At 39.7% G+C, this 25,416-nt stretch overlaps 1 protein-coding gene across 1 annotated transcript in view; it reads left to right on the forward strand.

Moving 5' to 3' along the window:
• prss12 (serine protease 12) overlaps window positions 1–25,416 on the forward strand; it is a 150,568-nt gene that overhangs the window by 103,696 nt on the left and 21,456 nt on the right. Inside the window, exons 5-11 of the mRNA XM_059988513.1 lie at window positions 2,658–2,836; window positions 3,785–3,926; window positions 9,714–9,916; window positions 11,444–11,585; window positions 18,873–19,078; window positions 21,943–22,021; window positions 23,841–23,963. Of these exons, the coding sequence (XP_059844496.1) occupies window positions 2,658–2,836; window positions 3,785–3,926; window positions 9,714–9,916; window positions 11,444–11,585; window positions 18,873–19,078; window positions 21,943–22,021; window positions 23,841–23,963 (1,074 nt within the window). The remainder of the gene's footprint in view (window positions 1–2,657; window positions 2,837–3,784; window positions 3,927–9,713; window positions 9,917–11,443; window positions 11,586–18,872; window positions 19,079–21,942; window positions 22,022–23,840; window positions 23,964–25,416) is intronic.

Consider the following 25,416-nt stretch of genomic DNA (forward strand, 5'->3'; position numbering starts at 1 on the left):
ATACATGCACTTGTCAAGGGTATCAGCTGGAGCAGGCTCATGCTGTCTGGCCTGGCGGTTCTGGATCTCAAGGTCCCAGATGATCAGTGCAAGGATCCTGAGGGATGGAATGATGGGCTGAGGGTCTATTTCCATTTCAGCTGGGTCGAAATGTTGTGATAGGGCATCCGTCTTGGTGTTCTTGGAGCTGGTTTGGTAGGAAATGGTGAAGTTGAATTGTTCAAAGAAAAGGACCCAAATGAGCCTAATGTAGGATGAGTTGGTGGGTCTTTTGTAAGGATATGAGGTCCTGGTGATCAGTCCAGATCAGGAAGGACTTGGTGTTTACCCAGCAGCCAATGTCTGCAATACTCCAGAGCCCATTTAATGGTGAGTAACTCCCTCTCTCCTACTCTATGACAGCATTGTGTACAGTTGAACTTGCTCGAGAAGGCACAAGGGTGTCTTCCCATACAGTCCTCATTGGGAGAGGATGGCCCCAGCACCCACATCAGATACATCCACCTCTACCACAAAGGGTCCAGAAGGGTGGGGAATGGGTGCAGCACTCTACGATAGCAGACCATGTTATTCGTGAGGTCAGTGACTTGGTCAGGGAGATGAGAGGAATGGTGATTTGTCTGTAGTTTCAGATGAAACAGCGGTAGAATTTGCAGAAACTCAACAAGTGCTCTAGTTGTTTGAGCTAATGTGGTCAGGTCCATTCAGTGACAGCACACACTTTCTCTGGGCCCATGGTTAAGCCTTGGGGTGAAAGGGTTTAACCCAGGAAGGAAGTGACTGGGCTGTGACACTGGCATTTTTCTAACTTACAATACAGTTGGTTTTCAAGGAGATGCTGAAAGACTGAATGTGTTCTTGGGAATCTTTGGAGAAGATAAGGATGTCATTAAGGTAGATGAACACATACCTGGGTAGCATGTCTTGAAAGACTTTGTTAATGAAGGCATGAAAAATGACTGGACTGTTGGAAAATTCAAATGGCATCTGGAGTTATAAATGCCATCTTCCACTCATCCCCTGGTGGATGCAAATCAGGTTGTACCCACTTGGTAGATCCAGTTTGGTGACGATCTGGATCCATTGGGAGTTTTGAATCAAGGGTAGGGGGGTAGCAGTTCTTAATGGTGATTTTGTTGAGTCAGTGGTAGTTGATGCAGAAACAGAGAACCCCATCTTTCTTTTTGTCACAGAAGAATCCTACATTGGCTGGGGACTGGGATGCTCGAATGAAGCTATGCTGTAGTGCTTCAGTAATGTAGTCATTCAAGACTTGATTCTCAGAAGGGGAAAGGGAGACCAGACCCCCTCAGGTAGAGCTGGTGCCCCTACTCAGCAGTGAAGCAGTGAGTGGAGAACCAGAGGTAACCCAAGATGAGAGGAATGTTGCGCAAGTCGATCAGAAGGAATTTGATGAATTCACGGTACACTCTGATTCTCAGTGCACAGGCCATATGAGGGCTCTGACCATCCCAGATCCCAAGAGACATCCCCGTGATGTAGAAAGGGTTAGAGATAGGCTTGGTTGGAAGTCCAAGCTGCAGATGGTAATGGGCCAAGAACGCTTCTTCATTCCAGCGAGAGTGCTGAATTCCATGGTGTAATTTAGCACCAAATTTTGATACAGGCAAAATCTCTGATTTGCTACCTCCCTTCCACTTTCCAGTGGGTTGGAAACCAGGAACATCTCAGAGGTGAAATCCTCATATTTGTTGTGGGGAATCTTCTTGTCCCACTTAGCAGCCGCCCAGGTGAGAGCTTACCCAGTCAAGAGAGGATGATCAAGTTAATCTTCTCAGTACGTAAGATACAGAGATGGATGAAGCTCAAAATGCAAGATGCACAGGAAGTTATGGCATTGGGTTGGGGATCCGTCAACATGATCAGGGACCAGAATCCAGCACTGTGAGGGATGAGGGTGACTTCACGGGGTTGATGTATCAAGAAAGTGACAAGTAGATGGTCATTGTGTTCCTGCTCCTGGATCATGTACTTATGTCAACAGATGGGTTCCTTTAGGCAAGCAACCTCAGCTGGCTCAATCGAGGGCTCACTGATTCTGTCAGGAACTTTACTGGAGGCTTGACCCAAATGCAGAGCAGCAGAGACAACTCAGTGATGAGCAATAACTTAACTAATTATCTGCAGGATAACAAGCCACAAGGGACCACAAAATAATAGAGAATAGATACTAAACACCACATGCAACAAAATAACTGAAGACTTAGAGTAACTGGTTGAGAAAGGCTGATTTGATGAGTGAACAGGAGCTGTGGATGAGAACTGGGTTTAAATAGGCTGCAGGTGATATGTCAGGTGATTCCTGTTAGCTAGGTGGAGACTGAGAGGTGCCTACCTGTGCAGGCCTGACAAGATCAGGATAGGATAGTAAAAGGACAGAATGAAATTTTGTCACAGATTTTTTCTGTACTGATCCAAGTTATCATAGTTCTCTGTCAAAGAGAGACCGTAACCTTTTGCTTGGTGCCAACAATTTAGGATTAGATTAAAAGACAGTGATAACGTTTTAGCCACTGTAACATTGAAGCACTGTAGGGATATTGCTCAGGATATCTGATAGCTAAAGTAAGAAAAATAATGGAACCATATTGCATATTTTGAATATTTTTCTCCTATTTGTATCTCTACCACCACAGTACTCCAGCCAAGGCGCTCACATTAGCATTTTTTGGAGAAGGATCTGGTCCAATATTGCTGGATGATGTACAGTGTACAGGCAATGAACTGTCTATTGACCAGTGTCCCAAGAGTTTGTGGGGAGAGCACAACTGTGGGCACAAGGAAGATGCAGGTGTAACCTGCAATCCTCTGAGGGGTAGGTATTACACCAAAATAATACAATTATAATTATACAGTATTTAGAAAAATGGATGGCCATATATTGAATGGAGGTTTACAAGTTATTTTTCAGCATGTAAACTGTTGTACAGTTTAAATTCAATTCTGTTTTATTTTCTGTACATATATAGGATAAAATCATTTTTTAAATGGTATGATGGTAAGTCCCTGTGGTTATGGTAGGAGAAAAATATGCGTTCTAGGCCTAGGACTAGGTAAATACAAATGATTCCAGGGTGGTGTTTTGTATACCATGTTTAGTTCCTGGATTTTTCACTTTTGATAGAAAAGAGCAGATTGTGATAAATTAGCACAGAATTCTGAAAAGAAACTTCCCACAGCAGCAGTTGGAGAGCATTAACGTGGGTGTATTTCAATTCCAGTACAGAATGTGAGATTATCTCTAACAATGTCGAATATGAAATACCCTGAAGGGTTGCTGCTGTTCTTAATTTCTGTCTTGTGAATTCATTGTGGAAAGAGAAAGATTAATTTCTTTTGTATTAATCAAATACATAAAGGAATCCTTTGTCCATGCATTAGGCAATAAAAGTTCGTGAATGTAACAGATAGCCTCACATATGTATACAACATCTGTTTCCAATGGTCACTTAGAGACCTCTTGAATAGAGTGAATGAAATGCATCAATTGTAACAAATCTGATTTTCCAGAGGAGAAAACTACAGCTTTAAAACTGCAAGCCCCCAGTGAATTTATTGGTAGGACTCAGTATTAAAGATGATACCTAACCAGTTTTCCTTGACTATTAGTACATTTTGTAAAATAAATCTTTCAGTTTCTGTAATGGCATGATTATATTCCAGTTGATGCTGGAAATCGTATTAATGCCATTACATAACAATGCTTTGCCACTTTTATTGTCAGCCATGTATCCTCATTCTTGGCTTTTGTTGTCTTGTTCAGACGGTGCACTACGCCTGGTTGGAGGAGGGGGCAGCCACGAAGGACGGCTTGAGGTATTTTATAGTGGCCAGTGGGGAACAGTCTGTGATGATGGCTGGACAGAGCAGAATGCCCAAGTAGTTTGCCAGCAACTGGGATTCAGGTACTCCAGGAGTTTTTCCTCAGCAGTTTTCCCATCAAATGAAAAGAAAATAGAAAGCTGAGAGTTAGATAGAAAATTAAAACCATACTGAGGATGTGGCATCATTTTGTTTGTTTAATTATTTCGGAGTGAAAATGCCTTTTGCTTTCCTGCATATAATATCGTCAAAGGCTTCACGTGGGGAATCACACAACAGGAATGCTAGATTTGAATGAACCGTGAATATTACAGCAAGTTAATAGATAAGGTTGCTCAATTAAATTTAATTAGAAATGCTATTTTTAACTGTGGTTAGCAGGTGATGTAGGCAAATATTTTATGGTCCATAATTGTCATTAAGAATTACAGAACCTAACAAGAGGAAAACTTGAATTTTCAAGAGGTGCTTGATGCAGTGCAGCACAACATTAGGCTGCATGGAATTGAAGATAATGTAGTATTATAAATTGTAGATTGGCTAATTGACTGAAAACATAATGTAGGAATAAAGAACTAATTTTTGAGTTAAAATAATAAAAATGCTGGAATTATGAAATGAAAATAGAAAATGCTGGAAGCACTCAGGAAGTATCTATGGAAAGAAAAATAGATTTGATATTTCAGGTTTAAAAAATCTTCATCAAAGCAATGAGGATGTCTATTATTTTTTCAGTTAGATCAGTGTGAAATCGGTGCCAGTGAGGCCTCTTTGACCTGAAATGCTAACTCTTTTAAAAGATGCTGCCAGACCTGATGAATGTGATAAGAAGGTTGTCCTTATGAAAAAAAAACATTGAGTAAGAAGGGATTATATCATCTGGTTTAGAAAATTATGATACCTTACTACAATGCATAAAGCAGGATAGCTTCTGAGAGGTTCTCCCTGGATGGGAAGTAAAGAAGTTGGACCAAGATGAGTATTTGTTTCATTCAGAGGCGGGGCATCTTTTCATGAGATTGTTTGCAAGGTTAGATCAGATGGGATTCAGGGTGAGGTGCTCAATTGAATACAAAATTGGCTTAAAGACTAGCTTTTTCTGTCGCATGTACATAAAAACATTGAAACTTTCAGTGAAATACACCATTTGCATCAAGGATCAATGATCTGAGGATGTGCCCACAAGTGCCACCATGCGTCTGGTGCCAACATAGCATGCCCACAACATACTAACTCAATTGTCTTTGGGAGGAATCCAGAGCACATGGAAGAACCCATATGGTTACAGGGAGAACATACAGGCTTCTTATAGACAGTGGTGGGAACTGAACCACAAATGCTGATGCTCTGCTACTGTACTACCTCTGTTGGTAACTGGTAGGGAACAGAGGATGGTCGTAGAAGATTAGAGGCCTATGTTTAGAGATATGCCAAAAGGATATACTAGGTCCCCCGTTGTTTGTCATCTATATTAATGATCTGGATGACAATGTCATTAACATGGTTTGCAGATGACACCAAAAATGATAGTGTGTGGACAGAGAGAAAGGTTTTCTAGGATTACAACAGGAATTAAATCCATTGAGGAAGTGGATGGACTAGGGAATAGCAAATGGAATTTAACTCAAACAACTACATTTTGGAAAGATATACTGCGGTAGGAGTTATGCCCTGGACCATGTTTCAGTACAGAGAGAACCAAGTCTACAGATACACAGACACACGTAGAAGGGAAGTAGGGAAGATAATTGGCATGCCATCGATCAAGGTATTGAATACAGGAATTGGGATGTCTTGTTGCAAATGTACAACTTATTGGTGAACCTACATGCAGTATTTTAGGATACATTAGGATGTAAGGCACTAGCCTGCAGGTCACTCTTGCCAAGGTGTAACAAATGCTTAGCCACTCAGGGTCACGTGAAGCCATGGGAGCAGATGGTGGAAGGCCGTATGAGCAGCTGGTGCGTATCACAAGTCCTGGTTATGCAACCACTGACACCAGGCAGACAATCTCTGAAGAGTGTTGATAATGGCTGGGGTTACCCATCTTGTAAAGACACTGCCCAGAAGAAGACAATGGCAAACCACTTCTGTAGAATAATTTTGCCAAGAACAGTCATGGGCAGGGATAGAGAAAAGAATAAGAACAGTAGTGTGGAAGAGGTCCACGATCCCTCGCAGTTTAAAGACCAGGATCACCAATGGCATACAACACAGCACATAGTGATGTTGATGATAATGACATAGAGTATTGTGCACAGTTCTGGTTAGCATAATGAATACCACTAACCAGGAAAGGGTGCAAAAAAGATTCACAAGGATGTTGCTGGGATTGGAATTACGTGGAGAGGTTTGATTTGCTGGGACCCTTTTTCCCTGCAGTATAGAAAGCTTGAGGGGTGAACTATTAGGGGTAGATAAAATCATGAGGGATATAGATAAGTGAATGTTTACAGTCTTTTTCCTCAGAGTAGGGGTACTTAAAACTAAAGAGCACAGATTTAAGGGGGAGGGGAAAGATTTCAGAGAGCAATTTTTTTACACAGGAGATGGTAGGTATTTGAAATGAGCTGCTGAAGAAGGTTGCAGAGGCATGTACAATTACAACATACAATATATTTGGACGTACTTGATAGAAAAGCTTTAGATAGATGTGAGGGATATAGGCATCTGAGACCAACTTCAATAGGCATTCTTGTTGGCATGGACAATTGACAGAAGAGCCTCCTTCAATTCTGTATTACACTATGACTCTACTTTGATAAATGGTTAATGGAATTTTGGACATCAAGTGAACCAAGCTGCTGTCCAGGAAAGTGAAGTTAATGAACCTGGTGAGTGGCTGAAGAGTCGGAATATTATTTTCACACCTATTGCTTGCTGAATTTTTATGCTACATCCTTTTCATTCTTTCTAATTCTCAGAATCAGAATCAGGTTTGATATCCCTGGCATATGTAGTGAAATGTGTTGCTTTACTGTAGCAGTACAGTGCAATACATAATTTTAAAATACTGTAAATTACATTAAGAAATATATACAATGGATTCTGGTTAATTGGACATGGCAGCTCCAGTATATTTTGGCCCAGTTAAGTGGCTGTGCCAGTTAGCTGAAGTTTCATGGAAATAGTCAAGAGATATAAAAAAGACAAATTGACTAACAAATTATGTATTTAAAGGAATACAAAACAAATTAGAACAACATCAGCCCAGAAGAAAACCAGTTCAGATAATGCTGTCGACAATTACACCCTCCAAACCTTCATCCTCATTGTAACCTTCACTATGGCTGTCAATACCTTCAAATTCTTAATAACTCCTAACTTGTTGAGGTACTGAAATAATTTCAATTTCACTCCTGGTCATTTCTGGAATCTCCAAGCTTGAATGCTTGAAACAGCAGTGAGCAAAACAGTTCTGAATTGTCTTACTGCTTACTTCTTGCCAACTATCAGTGACGAAGATCATCACTTCTTGATCACACACAACTGATGCTATTTGAAAATTGTTCACACTAAGAATGACGTGGCGTAGAGTGTATTCGACTGACACTAGTTAGAAGCTGTTCATTCATAGTTTCCTGCCCCAATCTAATTTCAATTGGAAAATGCGTTCCACCAGCATTGTGTGAGTGTTGCTTGAATTTCCAGCGTCTGCAGATTTCCTCATGTTTGCGTTAAATCAGAATTGTTCTTTCACTCTTAAAATAGCCTTCTGTAGGTTGTAGTTGGATTTCTGTTATAGTTCTGGATCAGCGGTCTTGATCGGCACAGATTTACCCCGCAGCAGACTGTGAATTTCTTTGTTCACCCTGGTTTTGGCTTGAGTAAGTCCGGTACGTTCTTGAAGGCACACACTCATCCACTCAGTTCTTGACTAAGTCAGTGGCATCTGTGGCATGGTCATTCAGATTCAAAGATGAATATTGTCCAGACCACTGACTCAAAGCAATCCTGTAAGTGCTCCTCCAAATCCCCTTGGTGCTCCTCAAGCGGTTCTCAGTCTCTGTCTGTATACTGGAAGTAAAAGTACAGCCAGGTGATTGAACCTTCCCAAGTACGGGCATTGGATGGCACAGTAAGCATTCAGAATCAGAATCAGGTTTATTGTCACAGGCATGTGATGTGAAATTTGTTAACCTAGCAGCAGCAGTTCAATACAATACATAATCTAGCAGAGAGAAATAATAATAAATAAAACATAATAAATAAACTACATCAATTATGTGTATTGAATAGATTTTTTTAAATGTGCAAAAAAACAGAAATACTGTATATTTAAAAAAAGTGAGGTAGTGTCCAAAGCTCCAATGTCCATTCAGGAATCAGATGGCAGAGGGGAAGAAGCTGTTCCTGAATTGCTGAGTGTGTGCCTTCAGGCTTCTGTACCTCATGCCTGTTGGTATCAGTGAGAAAAGGGCAGTCCCTGGGTGCTAGAGGTTCTTAATAACGGACGCCGCCTTTCTGAGGCACCGCTCCCTGAAGATGTCCTGGGTACTTTGTAGGCTAGTACCCAAGATGGAGCTGACTACATTTATAACCTTCTGCAGCTTCTTTCGGTCCTGTGCAGTAGCCCCTCCATACCAGACAGTGATGCAGCCTGTCAGAATGCTCTGCACGGTACAACTATAGAAGTTTTTGAGTGTATTTGTTGACATGCCAAATCTCTTCAAACTCCTAATAAAGTATAGCCACTGTCTTGCCTTCTTTATGGCTACATTGATATGTTGGGACCAGGTTAGATCCTCAGAGATCTTGACACTGAGGAACTTGAAGCTGCTCACTCTCTCCACTTCTGATCCTTCTATGAGGATTGGTTTGTGCTCCTTCATCTTACCCTTCCTGAATTCCACAATCAGCTCTTTTGTCTTACTGACATTGAGTGCCAGATTGTTGCTGCGGCACCATTCCACTAGTTGGCATATCTCACTCCTTTATGCCCTCTTGTCAGCACTTGAAATTCTACCAACAATATTCTTGATAGTGGTGTAACAGTAGTCAATTTTATTGGCTCCTCTGGTTCCACAGGTGATATGTTGGTGATAGTTGGTCAGAGACTCTCTCAAGTTGCCTGGTTGAAATCCCCCACATTAGTGTACACTGTTTTGTGACTGCTGATCATGGTGCTCAGCTTCCCCAGTGTCTGCTTGACGTTGGCCAGTGGCAGAATGTACACCACTACCAGGATGATGGTGAAAAACACTTCCGGCAGATAAAATGGGTGATACTCAACTGCTAGATGTTTCAGGTCAGGTGAGAAGGATTTATTGCTAATTGGCTAAAGCATTACTAGCAGATAGTCTTAAGGATGCTAGCCATCTTCCAGTGTCATCTCTGAGCGGACATTAACGATATGTGACTGACAGTTCACATCAATAATCGATTGATTGTAAATACCAGCACATTAGACTGACTGTCAGGTTTGCATGCAGAATTGGCGGAGAAGTTTTCAGGTACTGTACAGGAATAAAAAACAGTTTATATTCTTTGGCACATACTTTGCACTAAGGCCATTTGTTGCACATCAGGCAAGACTGGGTAACTCAAAAGAGGCCAGAATCGAAAACAAGGCCTTCTTTGTCTAGACTACTAACTGATTTAATCAACTGATATGAAAGTATCTGATCATCTTTCATTAATATTGCAGTGAATGCAGTATGTGATTTACCTTCTGATTTGATTCTGCCATTTAAAAGCCTCACACAACTGGCCCATTCTTAAAGCTGTGTTCCCAGGTTGCCAGGATAAGCTTCAAATGGATGTGGTTTCCTTATGGTTCGGCATTTGGAAACTGACCCAAGATCCTCCAAAATCTCAACTTCTCAACAGGCTTGCAGTGATGCAGTTATGTCTTCCTGCTTTCACAGGTATGCACAGAAGCCTCTGGTGGGTCAATTTGAACATGGTTCTGGACCTATTCACCTGGATGATGTCAATTGTTCTGGTCAGGAGTCATCACTAATTTTGTGCCCTAGAAATGATTGGGGTCAGCATGACTGCGGTCACCAAGAGGACGTAACTGTCATCTGCACATTCACTGCTGCAAACGACATCCAGGAAATCCCCTTTGGTGAGCATTGCTTAGGAGAGTCTCAGCACTGTTTACGGTTCTACAATTGACAGCTTGACTCAGAAGTTCCAAGGACAATAACCCCATTTTCTGTGTATTTCTTGCAACACCACAAAATGTTTCAGTTTACACACCAGTAAATGTTTCATTCCTCAATAAAAGACATGGGATTTATTTTGGACTAAGGTAACAAAAAATTATCACAAGGATTGTATATTTTAGGTGAAAGATGTTGAATATATTCAAGACCTAGACTAAGGAATTAATGAATATGAGGATTGGGTGGGATATGGAATCAGTTTGAATGAGTTTGGGGATCAGCTGTCTTTGTATTTGATGGTGCACTGGTTCAGGGATTATTAGGCCTACACCTTTTCCTATTTCCTTGATTTCTAACAACCCCACTGACAGTAACTGTTGACTGTAATGCTCCACAGAACTATCAATTGGCAATTTTAGAAATATTACATTCATTTTTCTCTGCCAAATCACTGATGTACACCGTCAATAATTGAAGCCCAAGCAATGGTCACTGTGCTATCCCAGACAGGACTTCCTATGACATTGCTCCCTAGGCAGCAGAGAAGTTAGCTCTTAAAGGCAAACTCACTTAAACACACATTCCTATAGCCATGAAGCAGACAGAGAGTGCAGTAGGAGCAATGAAAAGGTCATGCAGATTCTGGTCAATGAGTTACACAATACTCCAAGTGATCTTCAGAGACATCACCCCCTAAGGGAATGTCTTTAGTAAACAGTTTATCCACAAACTAAGGTTTTCTATTGCTGTCATGGAGATATGTAAAATATTTGAGGATGATAATTGGTTATATTCTCTTTATTGAGGTAAGGTCACTTTAACTTACAACTTCCTTACCTCAGGACTTTTTGACTAATTTCCTATGATACATTTTCTGTGAATGTTAATTTGCTCTGGAAATGTTGGGTAATACTTTTGCCTGTGGACAAGACTCTGAGTAGTGAGCATAATTCCAGAAATAATCAGGTGGGACATTTTGCATTGAGTTGGTGGGTGTGAAGCAGAAAGGAACAGATCCAGACTCTGCCCCAAAGTTTGACTTCTTTTGGTAGCTTGTGCCCATGCCCTTCTTATGGAGGCCCGGCTACTGCAGAGAGCAGGTTGCTGTGGCTGAATCTGTGATGGTGAACATCTTGAAGGTTTCTCACATAGAACTCTGATTTAACTGATTTATCTTGGCTTGAAATAATTATGCTTTCTGTAAAAATTCTGAGTCCTTAAAGGAGACTTGAACATCATCCTTCAGATAGTGAGAATTGTAACTGAAGGTTGCTAATCATGGAATATGTGCTGCCCCTGCTCTCTCCCCATCTTCATATCATTATCTAGGCCCCCACAGTGGCTGTGGAAAATGACCATTATTTCACCAAACACTTCTGTGATCCTCACTTGGCAATTCCACCAGAAATATGTTTAAGATTCAGTCGGAGTTTCAGGCTCATGCTGTTTTTAAATCTTGGCTCATTTATGCACTTGCTGTCTTACAGGTCCTCCTATCAGACTGATGGATGGTGAGAATAAGAAAGAAGGACGTGTTGAAATTTTTATCAATGGCCAGTGGGGAACCATTTGTGATGATGGATGGACTGACAAGGATGCTGCTGTGGTCTGCCGTCAGTTGGGATACAAGTAAGTAACAGCAAGATCAGAGACAGTTGCTGTAAATGTCAAGGGAGCCATTCAGACTAACCTAAAACATTTTCCCAGCTAATTGTTTAAGCAAAAAAGTTACATCATTTTTGCCCATGATAGCCAGAGAAATTTTTAAGAGGCATTGAATTTTCTTCTAGAACTCCTGTTGTGATTTTAATTTTCAAACAGATAGAAAATGAAACCAAAATAATGTGCAACCTAGTGTTTCTTAAATTCTTCTTTATTTTGAAACATGCATAAACATCAAAACAATAAAATTCAATGCATAAAAATGAAAGAGGAAATTTTAAAAATCAGAACTTGGATTTTCCATGGGGATTTTCCTGATAATTCGACATATCTTCAGCAAAACATTAACTAAATCCCTAGGAAATTAGCATCTATATGTGCCAGCTGTTGTTCAGTGACTCAACCTTATTCTTCCTCTGGAGGCTTTGCATCCAAATGTCATTCCAGAGTTTACCACAAGAGTACATTCTGGGAGTACAATGCTGTCTTTTGGTTGATGCAACATCTGCTCTGTAAGCTAAATATTAAAGATCATGTGGCACCATTTTGAAGAAGAAAAGTGGAAGTATGCCTGGTATTCTGGTCATCAATCATTCTTTCACCAACTCTCCTGGAGAAGTTTATTTAGTCTTTACCATATTGTTTAAGCCAAAAAAAATTACATCATTTGTGGCTATTTAAATCAGAAACAAAATCAAATTTCATACATTGTCTTACATGAAGTGAAATTTGTTGTTTTGTGGCAGCAGGTCTATGTAATGTCATAAGTTCCTCCACTGTCCTGTAATGAGTTTGTACATTCTCCCCGTGACCACTTGCATTTCCTCCGGGTGCTCTGGATTCCTCCCACAGTCCAAAGATGTACAGATTACTAGGTTAATTAGTCACATGGATATATTTGGGTGCTGCAGGCTCATTGGACCTGGAGAGCCTGTTACTGTGCCGTAACTCTAAAATATTTTTTCTTTAAATTACAAAGTACTGTAAATAAATAATGCAAGAAAGGAATAATAATTTACAGTTTCATGGACCATTCAGAAAACTGATGGTGATGGGGTAGACATGATTTCTGTATCACTGAGGTTGGGTTTTCAGGCTCCTGTAGCTCCTTTCTTATGGAAATAATGAGAAGAGGGCGTGTCTGGATGGTTATGGTCCTTTAATGATGGATGCCATCTTCTCCAGGCACTGCCTTTTAAAGATGTCCTTGATGGTGGGGGTGTTGTGCCTACAACACTCTGCAGCATCTTGTGATTCTATGCTATGCAACCAGTCAGAATGCTTTCTACCATTCTGTACATCTATGAAAATTTGAAAGGATCCTTGGTGACATACCAGATCTCCTCAAGCTTCTATCAAAATGGAGCTGCCTGTGTGTATTCTTTGTAATTGCATCAATGTGGTGGACCCAGGAAAGATCCTCCAAGATGCTAATGCCTTGGAACTCAAAGCTGTTCACCACTGACCATTCAATGAGGACAGGTACATGCTCTCCCTTCCTTGAACCCATAATCAATTACTTAGTTTTGCTGACATTGAGTGTGAGGTTGTTGTTGCAACATGACTCAACCATTAAATTTGTAAATTAATAAAACGCAGAGAAACTTTTCAATGGCAGAATTCTCTTTGTGAGTTTAGGTGTTCTACCAGGTAGAAAATGAGACCACATTACTGTTTATTTTGCTGTGCACATATAGTTTGCTCTTTTCTGACATTATGATAGTACTATATAATTTTTGACTGCATTAACTGGTGAACTACCTATATTCTGTGTACATCATATGTACTGTGTCGCTCTGTCACCATGTGGTAAGGGGGTCTGGAAGATTAAACATGCCGCTGAGCCACCGATCCAAGACTGGAAATCTAACACAAGATTTAGTGTGGGGGACTGGTAAGATCAATAATGAGAAAAAAAATCTAACTTCCACAAGCAGAGTTGAATGAAGTGTGGTGAATGTCTGTATCATAAGTATACGTGATTTCAGCCCTCCTTGAGCTAGGATACCAACAACATTGTCGGAAGTATTCAGAAAAGTTACAAATTGGCAGTCATTGACAATAATTATAATGCAGTATATGGCAATCTGAAGTAAAGTCTTGCGAACCCAGATTGGGATGATTCTCCGTGATCATTTTCAGTTTCATTTTTAGGGCCGCGCGGTAGCACAATGTTTTACAGTTCCAGCGACACGCATTCAATTCCCGACGCGGCTTGTAAGGAGCTTGAACTTTGTCGCTGTGACCGCTTGGGTTTCCTCCCTCAGACGTACTGGCTAGTAGGTTAATTGGTCATTGTAAATTGTCCCATGATTAGGTGTGGGTTAAATCAGGTATTGTTGGGCAATGTGGCTCAAAGAACCAGAAGGGCCTGTTCTGCGTTGTATCTGAATGAATAAATAAATAAGCATGGCAAGCATTAGGAAAATGAAATTGACTCAAACAAATGCATTTAAAAAGTGCATTAAAGAAATCCACAGCTATTAATCTAAAGCTAAAGCTGGATATGAGAGTGCCATACAGTATATCATCACTTCTCTCTTTTTTATGAAAAGGATCATTAAACGCATTAGATACAAAGAAAGTTATTTTAGATGATATATGAAGGCCACCTGGGGAAACAGAAATACAAGCTGAAAGCTAGATGAGCTATTTTCTGTGTTGGCATCTACAAAAGCAAAACATGCAGTATGCCAGAAATACAACACAATCCTCTAAAGCAAGATGCATTTTCCACAAGATGCACAGGTTGAAGGGAGCCAACTCAGCAATAATCATGCCAAATCTTTACTTACATTTGGAGAGGTCAAGCAGTGTATGTAGAAGATATGATGAAAACTTGGAGCCCAGCTAAAATTATTGGTAAAGCCAAATCCTTACAACTGTATATCATCAGTGGGTCAACTGATGAAGTGGAAAGAATTCTAACAATGACTTACAAAGAGCTGAGGAGAAAAACACGATAATGACAAAAGTCTGTTTAACTTTAACAGCATCAAGGAAAGCAAACAGCACAACACTAAAGAAATGCCCTAACTCATTGCAGAGAAGAATAATTTGCGGCTAAATTTGTCTTCAGACACAACCATCTTGGATAATTCCCCTTTATTTTCTTCTTGGCTTTCTTCTACATTTTTTTGTGTGCTCAAAGTCACTTATGTCAATGATAAATCATGTCCCTTTATGAAATAGGTAGTTGACATGAAGTTCCCTAGGTGTCCCACACTGAAATCCTTGCATTCAAGGAAATGCTGTGATCCAGTGGAAAACACAAAAGCTGATGGCTTCTGTGCATAGGACATACTGGACATCTTGAAATCATGCTGGCATTCAAACTGTCCACCTTGCCTGTTTCCTTGTGCAGTGCAGAATGTATAAGAGGTATGTAAATTTCATGTTGTGATATAGCCAGTCATTGAACAACAAATTGCACGGCTCTCAAACCATGGTGCCATGTGACTTGCAAGCGGAAGAGACAGAATTCTGATATTACCAGGTGTAAGACACAGTGTAACAATACCTTGGCCTGTCATGAGCTGAAGCATTTCAACGACGCTAGGGAGGGAAATCCACAGAAGTACCCATCCTCCTCTCCACATTAGCGGCATATCAAAGTCATCAAAAAGATAACGAGAAGGGAAAATAGAAATAAATGAAGAGCACAACAAAAGCCATTATTGCACACAGACATAGGTACTGTACCTGAAAATTAAATACAATCTGACACCAAGCTCCAAGACAGTCTCATTGCACTGAATTTGGTGGGCAGAACCATAGACAAAATCAAAAGAAAGACACAAGACTATGAGTGGTTCACCTGGTCTTTTAAACCTACCCCACCAATGAATATGAATACAGGTGTGCGCCGCTTAATGTCCATTCAGACAACGTCTGATCACATATACGTCCATAGACGCGATCAGAGAGCGTGACGTAGCGGACATAACCAGTCTCGTGTATCACGTGTCCCTTGAGTGTAGTAGTGTTATCTCTCTGTTTAATTTTCTTTCAAAAATATTACCGTAAAGTGCATCATGGCTTCCAAACACAGCAAAACCACCCCTAGTGATGTATTCGTCCCCACTTACTAGCAGGAAGCGTTATAGCAGTTACATAAACCTTTTCATTTTTTAAATGGGTAAGTATTAGCAAATTAAGTATGTGTTCTAGTTTTTTTAATTATACAATCTTTTGATTAGATTCTGTTATCTAAGGATTTTTTGTTATCTCAAATATAAAGGTAATGGATTTTTAAAGGCGCAACCTTCTTGTCATTGAATCACGAATCTCGGCTTTGCTTCTCACTTAGATTCAAATGCTAGACTCTTTTATAATCATTTATAAACTTTAAAATAAATGATCATGAAAATCAAAGCTTCTTGCTTATTCTTGAACTCCTAAAAGAAACCATGGATCAAAAATTACAGAGGTCCTGCAGCCTGTACCATCACCTTCAATTCCCTAATCTTTCAGAAATGAATCTGACTTTACTTGAGATATATATAATAATTTGGTCCCTTGTTCCTTTTTTGCCAAACAGTTCCAAAACCTGTAAATGTCAAACACTCATAAATAACTAGCCTCACTGACCACTTCATGACTTGTAAGAAATCTATTATTAGCAATTGTACTCTTGGGAGTTCTTATTTCCTGCTCAGGAATTACTATTTTGTATTGAATAAAATTGGTAACAATGTTTTAAATAGGCCCACAGCAGGAAATTCCACTGGCTTTTAGCAGAATTAGGTTACTGTTGGGTAATCACAGCTGCTCCAGAAATGAACTGAAATATGCCACAATTATTTCTGCTTTTACTGAACTTTTCTTTAGCTTTTATTTCAGCTTTTTGCAGAACTCAGCTTTGCCTCTTCAGATAAATCTCAGACTACTATCAATACTGTAAAAAGCTCTGCTCTGGGCAGCATTTTGCAGATAGAAGCTAGGTTGCACCATAAGCAAAGATCTCTAAACTTCATAGCAAGATCCTTTTATAGACAGTACACCATCCACAGATTTTGAATTTTCAGTTGATTTATTTTTTAGCCCCGAAGGTGACGGTGTTGGTGCTTGTTAGTTGAATTACTTTCTCCAGTCTCTGAATTAGGCTCTACAACTCAGATGTAATGGTGTCAAACTGGAAATGGAGCTTGTACAAATCTACCTACGTAGTTTCAAAAGTTGCTTGAATTCCTTCACCTTCTCATCTGGTAGCTGTGTGAATTCACACATAACCCATTGGAAGTGGATGTATCAGTTTAATGTGAATTTGTTTCTTACAGTATTTAAAAAAGCTTATACTGCCTGGGGTCAGGGTTCAGATTGCCAAAAAATCTTTACCTTTGGAAAGCTACATCCAGCCTTCCTTCTTTTGGTTTTGTACCTAGGCAATGGACTGACAGAAGAGGCCAGGTCTATATCAAAATGAAGGCATGATGAATCTCTTTATCGAGTCTAGCAGACTTTGCACCTGAATGAAATGCAAGTCTTTATTTATTCCAAGATGCCATAGAGATCTGACAATGTAGGGAGTGGTGGTGGAATGTTTGGGAGTAAACTCTTTGTGGAGGGTTGGAGGGATTCCTAATGCAACAAGTGTCAGTAGTGCTGATTATGAAGGGTGCAGAGGCGCAGCATTGAACAAAATGTTAACCACAGCCATGATGTACTGTTCCTATGGCAGAATTGTGTAGATGTTAGGCTTAATGAGAATACAAGGCCTTTTCAGGCTTCTGGGTTGCCATAACAGTGTACATAAGTACTGAGTTTAAAGAAGACGTGCAATGTCAGAACTTATCGGCTTACACAAGTGTTGTTCAAAGTCGAGTGCAGACTCAGTGCTCTATATGGGACTGGGAGAGGGGGAGCAGGTGATTGAGCTGTTCTCTGGAGCCAGCAGTCTCATGTAAGTGTTCAGATGAGGCTATGTACTGCTCCTGTTTGACATTTCTGTTTATTCCCGCTTGGTCAGGTTCCTTCTACAAACTCTTCAGCTAAAACAAATTGAGGACAGCTTGTAGCCCAGAATCAGCAGAAGTTCAACCATCTAGTCCACCAGCTTGTCCATAAAACATTCTTATGGTCAAGAAACAATTTTTAACCCTCCCAACCACTGACACCTCCTCCCCACAACCCTCACCCAATCCACCTGTTAAGTGGCCCTTTTTGATCTCTTTCAGCTGCATCTCTTATCCCCATCTGAATTCTTCAATCTCCTCTTGACTTTCGGATGTCTTTAGGCATTCCTAATCTCTCCCTGTCTTTCCAGTTGCACAGAGTTTTTCTGATGTCAGAATCAGGTTTATTACCTGTGACTTGTAAGTTATGAAATCTGTTTTGTAGCAGCAGTACAGGTCAAAGATGTAAAATTGCAATAAAGTATAAAAGAAAATAATGCAAAACAACAAAACAGTGTTCATACGTTCAGGCCCATTCAGAATTCTGATGGCAGAGGGGTAGGTTTCTCTTGAATTGTTGAGTGTAGCCCCTGTAGCTCCTCCTCCATGGCACTAACAAGAAGAGGACATGTCCTGGAGGGAGTTTAACTCTGAGATTAATCTTACCAGCCTTTGCTCTGTCTGACCTCCATTCTCATTTCCCCACCCTTCCCTACCCGTTCTCTGGCATTGGATCCTGTATTCCCTACCTCAGCCCAAGGCTGGCAACCATGTTGAACAGATTAGCAGTGGCTTAATAACAAGCAAATTCAATTAGACTGTGGGGATAGTGTTTCTGAATTTGACAAGGCTTGCGTTTACTCTAGTTGTTCAGATTTGTAAGCTCTCATTTCTAGATATGAGCATACAAAAAAAAAATAAGGGACAGGAATCTAATGACTGATCTAGCCTGTCTGATCAAGTAATGATGCTTGGGGATCATAGTCCTTAGACTCTCCTTGAATCATTAATCTTGAGGAGAGCTGTACAAGCAATTTACTACAGCAGTGAGAAAATTGCAATGGAATGTCTTAAGACTAGAATAGTATGTGCAAGTTGATGAAGATGACATCTGATTGAATGGAGCACATAAATCCTACATTTTGTTACACTGTAGAATTGCATAAATGTGTAACTTTTATGGTCAGCACATGGACTTCAAAGTAGTCAGTCAGTGAAGAATGGCCAGTGCGTGCTAACGTTAAACATCATTTAAACACTATGACACTTCCATGGAAAAGAGCAAGGCTGAAAATGTGTTAATGATAAAAAGAAACTAATACAAGTCTGATGTCTTCTAAGTGTTGCATTTTTTTCTAAGGGGCACAGCCAAGGCAAGATCACTGGCTTATTTTGGAGATGGTGTGGGTCCAATACACATGGATAATGTGAAATGCACTGGGAGTGAAGAGTCACTGGACGATTGCAGCAAACAGGATATTGGAATACATAACTGTCGACACAGTGAGGATGCAGGAGTGATCTGTGACTATAGTGATAAATCAGCAGCAAGCATAGGCCACAGAGGTGAATATCAGTCACTTTTTTTAAAAGAGGTTGTTTAGCCAAGTAGAGAAGAAAAAAAATAAATTAAAGGAGATGATAGAAATCTGAGACAAAAACAAAGTTCTGAAAAAAATCTCAGTGGAGAGAAATCAAGTTAGTTTGTTAAGTTTATGGATTTTCATCAGAACGACATTGACTTGATTTGTTAGCTCTGTATATCCCTCCACAGATAACTACTTGAGTATTTCTGTTATTCTCTGTTTATTTTTAAATATTGTAAATAAGTAATAAGCAAAATAATGCATTTACTGGAAAACTGAGTTTAACCTGAAGTTTCCCCTCTTGTTACCCTCTCTACAGGTACCATTTGATCTGCAGAGTATTTGCTACAATTTCTGATTGCTCTAAATGGATCTACTAAGTTAATCCTTCAATCTGATAGGTTACTGGGTGTGAAATAGAGGAATAAAATTAAATAAACTATGGTACCGTTGCTCCCGAAGTATTTGGATTTATTTTTCTATCACATACTATTGCAACATAAGGTTTGGAAGCATGAATAGTAAAGGTTTTTAGTTTGATATTATCAATAGGAAAAGAGCATCAGAATTTGTGGTGACTGTCTATTTCATTCATGCACCCACCCCAACCCATTCCCTGACTATGTATGCTCTTGTCAAAAAGCAGTCACTGTGATTCAGCTGACACTTAAGTGTAGCTGTTGCACTGAACCGGGTTTATCAATACTCCAAGCAGATGGCAAGGTGCGCAGGGTAAAAGAAACACTGTAGGACCAGAAACATAATGCCCATTAATCAAACATGAGGAGCCTGAAGAAACCCACAGCTAATGCAACCTGGTCCTGCTGTCAGAACTGAAGGAATAGCACACTAGCACCAGACAATAGTACATGACCTTAGAATGAAAAGGCAGAAAAAATGGTCATGTGTAGAGGATTCACCTGACTGTTTTCAATCATTGGCGCAGCACTAAATAGCTAGTTTTGTTAATGTTTCAATCAGTGACCCTTTGGTCTGATGTCTCTACACAGATGGTACCTGCTTTGTTAAGTACCCATACCACTTAATGTTTTTTTCATATTTCTAGTATCCACAGCATTTTGCGTTTGTGCTGAATGATTGATGGTGCACAGTAGAGAAATCGGAAGGAGTTCTCTGTACTTCATTGTAATGATTGGGACAAAGAGCTTTATAATTACCAGCCTGTTGGCATGAGAACATTACTATCAAGACACACATACAATTTGTGTATTTTTACAGGCTGTGAGATTCCTGAATTTTTGTGATGCAAGTAGCAGAGAATTGCTAGTAGATTATTCTGTACAAAACCAGGTTCTAAATCATGCAGATTTTTAAAATAGTTTGTAAGTATGTGACATCAATCCCACCAAATATTAACATGAGTAATATTCAAAAAAAGAATTAATTGTATTTCTATGGCCTGTAGAGTACAAAATTGGACAATGCAGATATCTGACTCACAACTACTTCTTTTTAGTTGTGAGTTTGGGTTAAGTCAGGACTCCCATTTATTTCTAACAATATAGCTAGCAGGAGTATAGAAAGATCTTACCCCAGCAAAACAGGAGCCAGTTGCTGGCAGAGACATCAGCTACATCAATGCTGAGGTGGTTTTCTTCTGTTTGTGACTCTCAAGCATAAGCAATCATATGTGTGAAACAAATGGAAGAAATTCAGTCATGTGGAGGAAAATTAGATAGGCTCTATTACATATATGCAATTTTTCTTCCCTATATACTCTGCACTTGTAGTCATTTGCCAGCTGGCACTATCAGAGGAAGGTATGTCCAACTACCTTCTCCTCTGTTCATATTTCAAAGCACCCAATGACTGATTTTCTAGGCAGCATCTATACTTTGAAACTGTTTGAAAAATGATGGTTTCATTTTATCTTGCATACACCTTCTCAAAGTCACTGAAAATGGTCTGATTTTCTGTTGCAAGTTTCTTGGGAGATTGGTGGCCCAACTGTAGAAAAGGCAATAAAGAAAATATTCTACAATACACATTGTTTTGGGAGAATTTAGCAATTGTGCATTAACATTTCCAGTAGGTATGTAGCAAACTCCAGCAGAAATTTAGGACGCCAAAACTTAGATGTAATTCACATATATACATGATAAAATGTGCCTAACTGGCAATGTGATCCATGGATCATGCTCTTCGTAAATAGGCTTTATTATGAATTGCTTTTGCCAATTCCATGGTCCCATTGAGGATCTGCTTTCAGTGGGAATGCATCTTGTGGTGCTACAGGCATTTTTACTGAGGGTTTGTAAACACTGTCATCCTGAAACTGTCTAATGAAGAAACCTCCCCACATCTGCTTTCTAAAATGCTGTCTTCTCATTCTGAGACTGAGCTTTACCAGCCAGTGGATACATTCTTCCATCATCTATTGGTTTCTGAATTGTTTACGTTTCAGTGAGATGGCCTTTCATTCTTCTAAATTCTTGGGAACGTAAGCCTGGTATGTTCATTCTATCCTGAATGAATATTCTCTCCAGCCCAGCAAACAAATTAATAAGATATATCTAAACTAATGTTTTCAATTACAGTTGGATCTAAAGTCTATGATAATCTGTAGGTGCTAAGGAAGCAATGAAAGATATGAACAGTTGAATGAGGTGAAATATGAAGAAGCTTGGAAAATGTTTAGATAAAAAGCCATTAACTCAGTAATTAGCTCAATAATTTGTACAGGGAAATTATTCTATTTCTGACATTGTAAACAAGCATTCATTATAATGTAGAAATTGAATGTTTTCCCTTCAATGTTTAAAGCTTCAGTAAAAAAAATTCCAATATAAATAACTCTGAGCATCATTGCTTTTAAACTTTTAGGGTCCATGAATTCTCTCTGTGGCTTACGATTGTTAAACCAACGGCAAAAACGAATCATTGGTGGGAAAAAATCTTTAAGGTCAGTAAATAAATTATTGCATAAAGGAAATACCTCTAGGAAATCCTTACATCGGTAATTTTCTGTATATCTAATGTAACATTCCTAAATCAGATTGTCAAAATATATGTGAAAATGATTGTCTTGTTGCTTCTGTCAGTATGCTAAAGCAAATACATTAAAGATTTACAGAAAGGTCTGTCACAGTATTTGAGAGAATTAACACAGATGCAAGTTTCTTAGGCTGGTTAGTCTCATTTGATTTGATATTGGTGTGGATTTAGTATGACGCTGAGTATTGAGCTAAACAATTCTTAATGAACGGCTATGTGATCAGAAAAGCTATCATATAGATGTTCAGCTTGATTTACATTAGGGGTAATTTACATTAATGTAAACTTCATTATGAACTTCACAAAGACAGCACCCAAGGTCAGGAGAAAAGCAGATGTCTGGAACTGCTGGCAATGGAGTAGCTATAGCCAGGTTCCTGCTGCTGATCACAGTGACAATGCACCTGCTGTCAGTGAGTGAAGATCTGAACTGACTTAGCTCTACTGTCAGTCATGGCCGAGTGTTGCATCAATCACCCGGAACATCACCTCAAGTGATGGTTTTAGGCTGCTGGCAATGGTTAAATAGAAATGGTTGCTAATAACCTCCAGATCCATCAATAGACTAAGAGCTTAATGAAACTAATCAAAACTGGAAAGATGTTGGTCTGTACTGAACAGCTTCCAATACTTAGGAACGTTTTGAGCCTCTGTGACCAGTGATATAAGTAGCAAGCACAATGTTTAAATTTGTACAAGGCAACACACACAAAATACTGGAGGAGCTCAAAGCAACTCTGGAAAAAGGTACAGTCAATATTTCAGGCCGAGACCCTTCAGCAGAAATGGAGAAAAAAAAGTCCTGCCAAAGGGTCTCAGCCCGAAACATCGACTGTACTCTTTTCCATAGATGCTGTCTGGCCTGCTGAGATCCTCCAGCATTTTGTGTGTGTTGCTTGGACTTCCAGCATCTACAGACTTTCTCTTGTTTGGGGTTTAAAATTGTTGTTTTGACATTTGGCTAGAGTTCAAAGAAGGTTCAAGCTGCACCCCAGATATTTGAGATCATGAATAAGACTAATCAAATTCAGAAAGTGTAGCATTTTTGCAGGTCCAGTACTTCAGATAAAAGACTAACTTGTGGTCTCACTTGCTCCTTAAGGACTTAAAAGAGCCAAGGTACTGCTTTAGTAAGATAAAGAGTGCTTCATCTCCATATCCAAGACTATTTCTCAAACAATATTATCAAAAAGTAATTCCCTGGTTTCTTCGTCATTTGTAGAACTTACTGTACAAATTGACACACCTAAGTGTAAGGAAGTGTGTTTTCTTGTACTAGAGAGTGATACCAATGATAGCAATGACATAAATAATACAAGTGATACAGTAATTCAGTGACTGAAAGGTACTTTGGGATAGTCTAAGGTATGAAAAGGAATGATAGAAATGCATTACAGAAAGGACCGGCACTTTTATACACTGCAATTTAGCATAATGAAAAATACTTCTGCAATTATAAACAGATGGAGAGAAGAATAATAATGTCAAATAATAGACCTGGATTCCATTTGGATTCAGATCTTCAGTTTAGTAGATAATGAAAATGCAGTGGAAACACACATTTAATTCCTTATGCAAGCTAGCAAAGCAGCAACAGATGAGATCTCATGACACACCTGCAAGGGTTAGATTTTCTGTCAGTGTGGGTGACAAAATCCATGTGCCGGCCTTTCTGTTGTGTTTGCTGGGCCCCTGATGATTAATGTTTGGCTTCCTGCCTTACACAGGGGCGGGTGGCCTTGGCAGGCAGCCATCCGACTGAGAGCGTACCATGGAGAAGGGAGACTGCTGTGCGGTGCCACTCTCATTGACAGCTGTTGGGTCCTGACTGCAGCTCACTGCTTTAAAAGGTCAGTCTTCTAATTGAAATAATTTAATCAGCATAATTAAAAGGAAATAATGATCTTTCTCTCTGGAGGACTATGGTAGGCTAGTATAACTTGCAGCAATTGGCTTTGAATGGCTTGATGGAAGGCAGGTGTTAGTCTATATATGTGTCAAATTACTCAGAATTAATAGAGTTCCTGTTGAAAGAATCACATCAGTTGGAAAGACTCCTTGTTTGCAGCAAAGACTTTTTAAAAACGTTTTGGCTCCAATTCATTTTCAGGTGGAATGGATTATTTTGTAATAGGAAGAAGCACTGTGGAGACCAAGGGTACAAAATGTACTCTGGCAGTAGAATATCACCAAGGGTAGCTCAGTACACCACCTCTTACTGAGTCCTGAGGGCACAGGTGACTGTCAAGTTCTGCAGCAGATGCTGAGAGAATTATGATGAGGAAAAATAAACTGGATGATCTGTAGTGAATGACTCAACTTTTGACACCCCAAATTTGTTCTACATCAACAAACTGAAGACATGATGCAATGCCTTCCATTTATCTGGGAGCATTTAACTCTACCAACAATCACAAAACTCAAAACTTCCTGAGTAAAGCCACTTGCTTGATTGGTGCTCTATCCATTACACAGGAATGGATAAAGACCATTCTGTTAAACACCATTACTGGTATACTGTGGCAGCTCCTCTCAAGCATGACCACTGTCATCTAGAAGGATAAAGGCACATCATTTAGGAAACACCATCATTTTCAAGACCACTTCCACGTTACACACCATCCTGACTTGGAAAAATATTACTGTTCTTATATTGTGACTGTATCAAAATCCTGGAACTCATTACCACCACTCACGACACCTGTTTAAGAAAGTGGCTGTCCTTCACCATCTCAAGGACAATTAAAAATGCAGAATAGTTGCTGACTTTGCCATTGATGTACACATGCTAGTAATTAACAATACAAAGAGAGCTGTGATAGTTTGACAATCATACCAGTGCCCAACCTGCTCTTCTGAGCAGTGTGAGCTGCCTCAATGACTATCGCCCAGTGGCACTCACATTGAGAGATTGGTTATGGCAGTAAACAACTCCTGCCTAAGCAAGGACTTGGACCCGCTGCAATTAGCCTGTCATCACAATAAGTCAATCACAATCACAGCGGACACAATCTCACTGGCCTTGGATCATCTAGACAATAGCAATACATACTGTTGCTGTTTATTAATTACAACTCAGCTTTCGACACAATCATACCCTCAGTTCTAATCAACAGGCTTCAAAACCTGGGCCTCTGTACCTCCCTCTGCAACTGGATCCTTGACTTCCTCACTGGGAGACCATAGTCTGTACGGATCATAAATAACATCTCCTCCTTGTTGACAGTCAATACTGGCACAGCTCAGGATGCATGTTTAGTCCACTTTCTACATCCACGATTGTGTGGCTAGGCACAACTCAAA

The sequence above is a fragment of the Hypanus sabinus genome, chromosome 14 (assembly GCF_030144855.1).
Source record: "Hypanus sabinus isolate sHypSab1 chromosome 14, sHypSab1.hap1, whole genome shotgun sequence".
In the NCBI taxonomy this organism is placed as follows: domain Eukaryota; kingdom Metazoa; phylum Chordata; class Chondrichthyes; order Myliobatiformes; family Dasyatidae; genus Hypanus; species Hypanus sabinus.